The 11577-nt window shown below is 38.1% G+C and overlaps 1 protein-coding gene across 2 annotated transcripts; it reads left to right on the forward strand.

The window, feature by feature from the left end:
* Positions 1 to 608: 608 nt before the first annotated feature.
* vsig10 (V-set and immunoglobulin domain containing 10) lies at positions 609 to 11340 on the forward strand. 2 transcript variants are annotated; one of them, XM_067439488.1, is made up of 8 exons: positions 609 to 899; positions 1158 to 1454; positions 1959 to 2264; positions 2430 to 2714; positions 6705 to 6983; positions 8117 to 8230; positions 8317 to 8634; positions 10802 to 11340. In XM_067439488.1, the coding sequence occupies exons 1-7, from the start codon at positions 833 to 835 to the stop codon at positions 8331 to 8333; spliced, it is 1365 nt and encodes a 454-aa protein (XP_067295589.1). In that variant the 5' UTR covers positions 609 to 832; the 3' UTR covers positions 8334 to 8634; positions 10802 to 11340. The 2 variants fall into 2 exon arrangements, with proteins under 2 accessions (XP_067295589.1, XP_067295590.1); XM_067439489.1 differs by having other exon boundaries at positions 1158 to 1199.
* The last annotated feature ends 237 nt before the right edge of the window (positions 11341 to 11577 follow it).

Here is an 11577-nt window from a genome sequence, read left to right on the forward strand (position 1 = left end):
AAAACTATATGCAACTTTCTGTACGAAGCTTGTTTCCCCACGGGGACCTCAACTGTCCTCACCAGGACACACACACACACACACACACACACACACACACACACACACACACACACACACACACACACACACACACACACACACACACACACACACACACATTCTGTTGAAAGTTACGAACTGCTGAAGTTAAATTTTGCACATATTGCAGCAACGCAGCTACTAAAGAAAAAAGAAAATAACGATTTTAAACGCAAATGAAAACAGTCCCTAAAATACTGGGCATAAATAAATTAATACTAGTACAACTTGTGTGTAAATGATGACAGAATTTTAATTTTTTGTGTGAATTATCCCTTCAGGTTCATTTCAACGATAATATAGCATACTGTACCATAGTACTGGTAGCTGGATATACTTTGAGGTATAATAATGTAGTATAAAGAGGAGCTTCTGGACATCATGGTCTAACACAGTGAACCTGATCAACCTGCAAGACTCGACTTTATTTATGGGAACCTTGTCTTTGCATGTGAAATGTGTGTGTTTGTCTCTTTAAGAGCGCAGGTAAAGGGTGTGGCCAAACAGCGATTTTAAAGTTTCCGGGAAAGAACCGCAAGTAAACAGCAGGACAGGTTGAACAGACATGAATCAAACGTAACACAAAATACACCGGATTCAAAACCTCAAAGCGAATTTATAACGGCCACGATTTTACCGTAATAATATTTTTTTAGTTATTTAATTAATTTATAGGGAGGATTTTGATGCGTTTTGCCGAAACGAAAGGAAACTCTGTCGAATTTGCAAAGATATTTTATCCCATACTCCGATGGGACATCCTACAATGACATCGTCTGCACTAGTTCTATATCTGCTTCTTCTGTCACATCAAACAGGTGAGTTGGCAAGTACATTTATTCTAGTTTTGTTTAAAAATACTTGGAGATAGGGATAAGTGCTCTAGTACTTTTTGAAAATTATTTGTGAGTGAAATTATGGCACTTAATGCTATTTACATGGTACCTCAAGATCAAGTATTGTTTATAATTGTACCCTATTTAAAAACATGGTATTACCATAGTAGCCTACTTTTGCTGCATATTTGCAAGTGATCACTGCTCTTAACCACATTGTATGTGTCCTTCTTCCTGTAGTGTCAGAGGAGCAGGTGCGGCAGTATGTTATAGGAGAGAAAGGTGTGAATACTACACTACAGTGTCTTAACCAGTCAGTTACTGCGTCTTCAGTTCTTTATCATTGGAAGAAAGATGGAGCTGTTGTTGCAACTCAAAACTCTTTGAATCCATCCAAGCATCTTTCCATTTTAAACAATGGTTCTCTGATAATCAGTGATCTTCAGTATATTGATAATGGCCTATATACATGTGAATCCCAAACAAAGGGTGCCAGCTCATGGCAAACTCTTTCAAACATCCAGCTTCAAATTGCCGGTATGGTGTTATGGATATCTAAAATCATTCTAATGTGACATTGCAAAGCTTTGATATGCAATAGATGTCTCTAGTTTCTGTAAGTTAGGAAGTCTGACTTTAAACTGGTTTTTCTGGTTTAACTGCTATGCATGAACCTAGAAAACCACCATCATGTGACTGAGATGCATGGGATAACGACTCACTGTAATCACAAATAATCCGTCTAGTTTCAATTATTTTACATGTACTAATATTTTACTAATATTTTTGATTACAAAAATGCAGCCTTGGCTTGGCATGACACTTCTTTCAAAAACGTTACAAAATCTTACCGGCCCCAAAATTTTGAATGGAAATGTGAAAAATTAAACTAGGTTAATTAATAATTTGTTATGTAATCGTTTAAGAGTTTCTGATAATTCTGAAGTCCTAAAGAACAGTTTATGATGATGATTGAAATTGATGTGGTTTTTGAGAATAAAATGAATTTCTATTCATATTTGTGTTTGATTTATATTTCAGGTGGTCCAACTAGCATATCACTGGATATAAGACCAGCAACTCTTCTAAAGAATGGAACATTATTTGTCAATAAAAGTTCAAATGTATATTTTAATTGCTCCAGTGAGTCTTATCCCTCACAAAACTTGACATGGACAGTTCAAAATTTGGCGCAGGATAATCCTGACAAGGCGTCTGGGAGTAAATCGGCCCTTGAGTTCTCCATAAGCAAAATCCAGCCACAAGATCAAGGGATGTACACCTGTACATCCCAGAATACTCTCTCCATGACAACTGTGAACAAGAGCCAGGAAATCCTAGTTTACTGTATGTTTTGGAGATGTATTAATGGTTATAAATGGTTCTTTGCAGCAACTCTTTGCCTCTTTCAGAATGTTAAAAAAAAAATCATGCCAGAATATTTTCAGGAGTTATTTCTTAATTGACTGTGTTTGTTAGATTTGTGATAAATGTCTCTAATGCCTTTTTCAGATGCTTCAGAGAGGCATCCGGAGTGCAGTTGGAAGAAGGGAAATGGCTCATCAGATTTCTTGTTCGTATGCACCTGGTATGGAGGTTACCCTGTGCCCACTCTGCACTGGCACGAGGTCTATGAAAAAACTGTAATAGCCAAAGGTCCCACGATTAACTCCACGTATGAGGAGACAGAACATTTGGAAATCCATGTGAATAGGTTTATATTGCATGATAAAGAGGAAGTGAAGTGTACTGGACATCACGTGACTGGAGTGGAGAAATCCTGCTCTTTTAAACTTGGTAAGACTGTTTTTCTGATAGTATTACAGTGATGAAAATCATTGAATGAAAAATATGACCCAGATATATTTTCTGAGATTTACCTACTTACCTTAAAGGGGGGGTGAAATGCTGTTTCATGCATACTGAGCTTTTTTCACCTTTAAAGACTTGGATTCCCATCCTAAACATAGACAAAGTTTCAAAAACTAATGTTGGACGTTTGATGGAGTATTTCTGTGTTAAAAATACTCCTTCCGGTTTCTCACAAGTTTCGGCGAGTTTTTTTCGAGTATGGGTCTATTTGACGTTAAATAGAGCGGAAGGTCCTTGTATGGGCCGTATGGGCTCTTCTCCCGGAAGGGTGCGCGCGCGCGTGGCTAGAGGGAGAGAGAGGAAATGCACGCTGTAAACAGTCTCTCGGGTGCAGATCCAGTCGTCCGCGCCGCGCTCCACTTTATTCCTATGGGTGACGTCGAGCGACTTCAGCGCTTCAGCACAGCATTCCGGGAAGGCAGCGCTGCATTTGAACCGATTTGAACGCAGAAATGACGGGAAGCTTCAAGGCATCGCTTCAGTCGCGTCGCAAAGTGGATTTCCACGGTCACTGCTGTCACAGGACTTCACCAAATCATACCAAAGAAGTGTGTTTTTGACAGAGCGGTCCTGCTTTGGAAGATGCCGGTGAGTAAATCAACTTCAAATGTCTCTGCTATTGGCTACCGTCGCATGAGTAAACATCAGTAAACGATACGATCGCGTGCTTCGTCATTCAAATGCGCTAACGGTTACTCCATTGTTGTTCTGTATAACGTTACATTATTCTGACTCTGACGTGCAAAACCGTTTTGCTTGCTACCTCTAAGGTCTAGTCACATACAATAGTCCATAAACCGAATCATGTCCTCATAAGCTGCACACAAAGGCCCCTAAATACAGTACATACCACAGAGACGGACATCCTGCTGTTGCCGTTTCTCCTGTTCAATTTATTTCAGCCTCAGATTTGATTGTGGATCATTATCTGTATTAGCTGAGATAGATGGGTTTCTCCACGCTTGAGGACGTCATCGCTTTGCGCTCTTGTCATTCTTTAGCTCCGCCCACACGATACGCCTCCAGGCGCTCGGTTTTTTCCGGAAAGACTCGGTACAGCCCATATTTCTTTTATAAATATGATAAAACTAAAGACTTTTCGGAGATATGAAGGATGCAATACTACTCTATAGGTACTCAAGATTGACATGAGATTGACTGAAACTGAGTGTTTCACCCCCCCTTTAAAGGAGAGATTTACCTTAGGGATTATTCACCCTTTCATGTTGTTCCAAAAATGTGTAACAAAAGAATGAACCTCATTGGGGCTGAAGCTGAAACGTGCTGTGTAACACAATAATGAACCTCACTGGTTTTTGTGGAAGCTCAAACATGCACTGCGTAACTTGAGAATGAACCTCATTGGTTCTTGAGGAAGCTCATACGTGATGCATAACATAAGAATGAACCTCATTGGTTCTTGAGGAAACTCATACGTGATGCATAACATAAGAATGAACCTCATTGGCTCTTGTGGAAGCTCAAACGTGATGCGTAAAATGAGAATGAACCTCATTGGTTCTTGTGGAAGCTCAAACGTGATGCGTAACACGAGAATGAACCTCAATGGTTTTCGCACATCATTCCATTTACCACTGGTGTGTGTCTTGATTAATGTTTATTTGTGAATAAAAACCTAAAATCAATCTGTTCATCATATAAAGCAGGGGTCCCCAGACTCGGTCCTGGAGGGCCGCTGTCCTGCAGAGTTTAGCTCCAACATCATTCAAACACACTGGAACCAGCTAATCAAGGTCTTACTGGGTCCTAAAAAGAAATTAATTCGCTGGTTCAGGTGCGTTTTATTTCATTGTTTTATTTTGGGTTTGGAGCTAAACTGCTGGACAGCGGTCCTCCAGGACCGAATTTGGGATCTGGTGCTGCTTCCATCACTGTTATATACTTTGACTTAGCCAAAAAATATTGGTTGAAAGCTGAAATATTGAAGATAGTGCCTTTTAGGTTTCTAATTTGCATTTCCTTTTACGTTCACAACCATTCAAATTTTGGGGTGGGTCATGTATATATATATTTTTTTTTTCAATAAATAATACTCTTATTAATGTGTAAGGATACATTACACTAATAAAAAGGGACAGTAAAGGCATTTATAATGTTACACAATATTTCTGTTGCAAATAAATGCTGTTCTTATGAACATTTATTTATCAAAGAGTCCTGAAAAAAGGTATAATAAAAATAAAAATTGTAATAACATTTCACTTAAAGCTACACTGTGTAACTATTTTAGGTTATTCTTAGCTAAAAACAATTAGTTCTTTCAAAAAAATATGTTCGAATGCCGGTCGGCATGTTGCCCCTCCATCTTGAAAGTATATTAGCCAAAGAGGGACATACCCGTAAATTCAAGCTTCGCCTTTCGCGTTTAACACTCGATGGCACCGTGTCGAATGTGAAGAGGGGGATTGCCATGTTAATCTTGGACTAAATCGGCCACCGTAGGAGTTAAAACGAAATCAGAATTGAGAGGAACAGAAACTATTATTCCCTGGATGGTCATATACCTTTACACCAATAGATGGGGGAAAATATCACACAGTGTAGCTTTAAAATATATAAAGAATCTTACCAACCTCACTTTTAAACACTTTTAAACCCTAGTGTAATATACAGTCCGGTTTTCAAATCAAATCAAAATGTATTTATATAGCACATTTAAAAACAACACAAGTTGACCAAAGTGCTTTACAAGCTCCACAGTTAAGTAGCATTTAACAGACATCCATAGACACAAAGCATTCAAACCACATATAACTAAGGACAACTGAAAGCAACGGAAAATAAATATGTCTTTAACATAGACTTAAAATCAGCGATGGAGTCACAGGACTTGATGTAAACCGGGAGACCATTCCAGAGCCTCGGTGCTGCCACCGCGAAGGCTCGATCTCCCTTTGTTTTCAGGCGAGATTTCCGAGCCTTTAACAATAAGCTTTGTGAAGATCTTAGTGGTCTTGAGGTACAGTGATCCTGTAATAGCTCTGAGATGTAAACAGGGGCTTGTCCATGTAAGCCTTTAAAAACCATTAAAAGGACCTTGTATTGGACCCTAAACTCCACAGGAAGCCAGTGCAAAGATGCCAGAACTGGAGAGATACTGGAGTATTTTCTAGTTCCAGTCAGCAATCTGGCCGCTGCATTCTGCACTAGCTGCAGACGTGCCATGGACTTTTTAGACACCTCCGTATACAAAGAATTGCAATAGTCTAATCTGGACGAGATAAAAGCATGGATAACAGTTTCCAAGTCTTTGGTGGACAGGAAGCCCTTCAATCTAGCAATACCTCTTAGCTGAAAAAAGCTACGCTTCACCACCGCATTAATCTGTTTATCAAATTTCAATTCAGCGTCGAAGATCACTACGAGGTTTCTAACGTGAGTCTTAACATTAGAAGCTAGGGTGCCCAGGTCCTCAGAGAGCTGTTTAGCTAGCTTCGGCGGGCCGAACACCACCACTTCGTATTTAAACTCATTAAGCTGAAGGAAACTGTCTGCCATCCACTGCTTTATATCATCCAGGCAATTGAACAGTGCTGACCCATTTAAATCGCCCTCAAAGTTCAAAGGAAAATACAACTGGGTGTCGTCAGCATAACAGTGGTAAGCCACTCCATGTGGTTTAACCTAAAATAACCTAATCCTTCGGTTTTAACCTAAAAGTCAAATTGCATTTTGTTTGAGTGGGCCAACCAATGGTGTGATGGACTGCATGTATGTCCAAAGGATCTTTAAAACAGTATGTGCAATCCCATTTAGTGACGCTAATGTTTTTTGATCTTTATACATTCCCAGAATATTATAGTTTGTGTTTTTGCTTATCATCCTCTTTTCTTCTTGTTCTACCAGCTGCATCTGCAGCTGAATTGAAACCATTATATTTGATGTGTCTTCCAGAGTTGCCGTATCCAGAAGGAGACCCCCTGGTATTCGTTCTGGAGGGCAGTAATATCACCCTCAGCTGTACTGAGACCAAATCTCTCCCACCAGCTAAGACTGTCTGGAAAAAAATGAACGATGTCATCAACAACACCTTGAAATACATTGTGTCTGATAATAGACCTACGTACAAACTCACTATAATCAATGTAACAAAGGACGATGAAGGAGTCTACTACTGCTACAGTGAAAACCCTCTTGGCCCAAAAGAGCTGGAAGTGGTTCTAAATGTGAAGAGTAAGTTACAACCTTGATTGTTTCACCATACTTTTATATATTTTGTATATATTTTTTATAATAATTATCCTAGTATCCTTAAGTATCATTTAACCTACTTAAAACATGTCCAGATCACATTTGAACTCAACTTCAACAGAAATTGTTGATAAAGGATATTTATCAACTATCACTATTTGTATTTTTGCATTCACTATTGCAAAAATCACTATTTATCACTATTTTCATGGCAAGAACATATTTCCCCTCTAATATATATAAATGTACGGTCCATACGCAACAAACTACGATGCACTGTGTATTCTGACACCTTTCTCTCAGAACCAGCATTAACTTCTTGAGCAATTTTATCTGCAGTAGCTTGTCTGTTTGCCCCCCACGTGAATCAATGAGCCTTTGTCATGAAACTGTTGCCGGTTCACCACAGTTTCTTCCTTGGAGCACTTTTGATAGATACTGACAACTGCAGACCAGGAACACCCCAGAAGAGCTGCAGTTTTGGAGATGCTCTGACCCAGTCGTCCAGCCATCACAATTTGGCCCTTGTCAATCTCGCTCAAATCCTTACGCTTGCCCATTTTTCCTGCTTCTAACACATTAACTTTAAGGACAAAATGTTCACTTGCTGCCTAATATATGCCATATATATATATATATATATATATATATATATATATATATATATATATATATATATATATATATATATATATATATGTATGTGTATGTATGTATGTGTATGTATGTGTATGTATGTGTATGTATGTGTATGTATGTGTATGTATGTATATATATATATATATATATATATATATATATATATATATATATATATATATATATATATATATATATATATATGTATATTTGTGTGTGTGTGTGATTAATGCAGATGCATGATGATTTCAGTTGTTTAAGAATGAGACGCATGCTTAAAATGATACTTCAAATACTAAAGCTCTGACACCTCTGCTTGAATGTGACCAGACAAGATGTTTCTGACATTGCTCTGTAATACCTTTCCTTTCCCCCTAAAAGTATCACAGAACATCCCCCACATAAATGTTTTTCTTTTTTAAGATAAGAAGCTTTAGGCTATGCACAATTTAACAGCATTTAATCTTTATTCTCAGCCTCTGCAGGTAATGGAGGGGCCATAGTTGGCGTCTTTGTCTCCGTTTTGGTAATGATGATTGGAATCGTTGTTGGTGTGACAGTATATACGAAGCGTGATAGAATTTGCATCGGTAAGGATTTTTGCGTACTGATACCTATATAAAGATGCTTTGAGGAAGATTCTTCATATAGATGTTTTTCTTTTATTATTTTTCAGGTTTAGGATTTAGGTAAGTATGAAAAAACATAAAATTACTGCTAACCATCAAAGCTGCTGATTAATAATCATAGTAATGACAGTTGTAAATCTAAGTTTAGTGTTTTCCCACATACTGTATATCTTGTGCCAATAAGTATGTGTAAAGCTGAGGCATTATAATATTTTTTTCTAGTCATTTAGATGATGACAGAGGGGATATACTAAGTTTAGTGGACTCTGATGAAGAGGAGATTTTCCACGATTCTGTTCCACAACTCCCTCCGCTGACAAACGGACATGCGACCACACTCGTAGAGATTCACAGAATACCATCCAGTAAGTCAGTGGCTTCCTGAATATTGTTCAGACTCCTTTGTGTTTAAAAAAGAAGAAGAAATTTACACTGTTAAGGTGATACACAGGGCAACTTTTCAGGCAATGTTGCCGAGCGATGTCGCTTGGGCACTTCCCTATTTAGAATTGGTAACAAATTTCTATCAGGATACTTTAGATCGATCATGGGCCCTGTGTCTCACCTGGTTTCTCATTGATGGCAACCTTGCTCAAAAATTTGCCCTGTGTATAATCTTATGGTCAGTCACAGGTGAAACAAAAATCGTTGATCATCTTCTAATGAGGACAAATATTAAGTTCTGGTAATCAATGTGCTGGGCCCTGTTTACACCTGGTATTAAGATGACTTTGGTCAATTAGATCACAAGTACACATGGCAGACACATTCCCATTTACATCTGGTGTTTTAATCCGTCTCTTTTGCCCCCTTTTCAACCACCTCTGTCCTGATTTCTGCGAGGAAAGGGTCTATGGGTGGGTAAATGTATGGGCTTTTTTAGATCTTTTGATTTAATGGACTAAAGCTTGTGCAATTTACATATGAACATGACCAGAGACAATGGAAAAACACGTGAAAAGCAGTAGCTTTTGTTTCTGCGGACAGCCGCAAGACCACGCCAAATGCTGTGAGTGTGTGTTAGAAATCAGGGATGGCGTGAGAACATTGTGCTTGGTGCGTTTTTCATCTTACCAAACTTGGGTCTCCAGCCAACAGTTTAAATCCTCTCTGAATGTGCGCTTCTCATGATGTTTCACATTAGATCAGTATGCGGAGAGTAGATGGTCTTTTGTGGATTTTCGAACACATAAGCGTTTACACTATTAAAGCAATCCAGTCGAATGCATTATAGACCACGTTTACACTTGTATTTGGTGTTGTTCACTTGTGATCCGATCGACCAAAACGCATCTTAATACCAGAATGGTTATGGAAAGGTGACTGTCAGAGTATCTCTGAAACGGCAAGGCTTGTGTGTTGCTCCAAGTCAGCAGTGCTGAGAATTTACCAGTAATGGTCAGAGGAGAGAAAAAACACAAACTGGCCACAGGGTTTTGGCCTCCCATGGCTCAGCGACGCAGCGATCCCCATCTGGTCCAAGCCAACAGTCAGAGTGCCTATGATGACTCCCGTCCACCATCAAAACTGCGTACAATGGACATGCAAGAGTCAGAACTGGACCTTGGAGCAGTGGAAGAAGGTTGCCTGGTCCAACGAGTCCTGTTTTTCTTTTACATTGAATAGACGGCCATGTACACGGACACTGTTTATCTGGAGAACACATGGCACCAGAACATACTGTGGGCCGATGAAAAGCCGGTGGCGGGAATGTGATGCTCTGGGCAATGTTCTGCTGTGAACCCTGGGTTTGGCCATTCATATGAATGTAAATTTGACACGTGCCACTGACACATTGTTGCAGACCAGAAACAGTTGTTTCTAAACTGCCAAAACGCATCGTCATCAATTCCAGTCTCACTTCTGTAACATATCTACGTAGGTTTGTAGCCAATTTGCACAATGCCAGCCTATGGTCTTCATTAGGACAATGTCTATTTAGTACGCTGACCCACCCTCAAACACTGTGCTAGCTGAGGCCTGGAAGAGTTTGGTTTGTGATGTTGACATGTTGAAAAGGTTCTGTTTTCTGAGCTGTCAACATGACATGCACTTTCAAAGGACTCTAATTTATACGGTAAAACCAATGGCATTGTTACTGTTCATATCACTGTATATCAAATGCTGAGGAAGCCTCTGGAACTGAAATTCAGATATGGTAATGGGTGTTTGGTTTCTGAAACACAATGTAAGTCATAGACCAGTCACAACAGACTGAACCATCTGACCATTTAGAGCAGAGTAGGCTCTCGGAAAGGCAAATTAGAGAGAAAATTAAAATGTTTTTTGACCTTTGATTGGATAAGACCATCAAAACTAAATTAGGGACATTTAGAACACCATAATAGGGGTATTTGAACTTTTGTTGTATTTGCTTATCAGAGTCATACAAAATCAGCATAAAATTCTCAGAGAATATATTTTCCTAGTTAGTCTAAGCTTGAAAATGTACCATGCTTGATATTGATGATGAATTTTGCATTCTTTGTACTTTCTGATTTGCTGAAACAAATCTATATGTGAATTTTACAGTTGATCATGACGATAATGCAGACAGTATGGAACACACCGATAAAGCTCATCCAGATCAAAGCGAAGCAGTACATCAGTCAGCAGACTGGTAATGACCAGGATATACAGAAAAACAAATCTTCAAATTTGTGAACTGTATTAAATTATTTGTTTGTTTTGATCTCTTTGTAAAGAACTTTTAAATTTTTTAAGAGGCCCTGTCTTTATTTTCAGTATTAGTTTTTAATACACTGGCTTCAAATAGTGAAATTAAAACTTTAACTACTTCATACTAAAGTATGTCCATGAACTGTTACAGAATGCTGTTGTTAATGAATTGTTTTTGAATGATTGCTTTCCATAATAATGTATAGGTGAACACTGTATGTCTGGGTCATATTTCATGGCATAATAAACAAAAAAAAAACAACAACCCTCAATTATTTTACATTGTGAAAACTAAGTCTTTTGAATTGTGTATTTTTTTCATGTCATTACATTGTTTAGAGAATAATAGACAAATTGATTTTTTTTCCAATTTTTTATATATTCATATGTTATGCTATGTCCTTGTAAGAGGATACTGGGACTTAAATAAAATAAAAAATAAGAATAATTATTTATATATGTACTGTGTGTGTGTGTGTGTGTGTGTGTGTGTGTGTGTGTGTGTGTGTGTGTGTGTGTGTATATATATATATATATATATATATATATATATATATAATGTATAAAATATGTGCTTAACTGATTCATCCATATATAATTTCAGTAATGTGTAAAAGAATGCGTACAGT

The sequence above is a fragment of the Pseudorasbora parva genome, chromosome 3 (genome assembly GCF_024679245.1).
Source record: "Pseudorasbora parva isolate DD20220531a chromosome 3, ASM2467924v1, whole genome shotgun sequence".
Classification (NCBI taxonomy): Eukaryota; Metazoa; Chordata; class Actinopteri; order Cypriniformes; family Gobionidae; genus Pseudorasbora; species Pseudorasbora parva.

What these genes read in the sequence shown, in the direction of transcription:
- vsig10 (XM_067439488.1), top strand. Translation starts at nt 833, where the DNA reads ATGGGACATCCTACAATGACATCGTCTGCACTAGTTCTATATCTGCTT. An exon ending in CCAGGAAATCCTAGTTTACT is followed by an intron (nt 2,265 to 2,429) that starts GTATGTTTTGGA and finishes TGCCTTTTTCAG; the next exon opens with ATGCTTCAGAGAGGCATCCG. An exon ending in AGTGGTTCTAAATGTGAAGA is followed by an intron (nt 6,984 to 8,116) that starts GTAAGTTACAAC and finishes CTTTATTCTCAG; the next exon opens with CCTCTGCAGGTAATGGAGGG.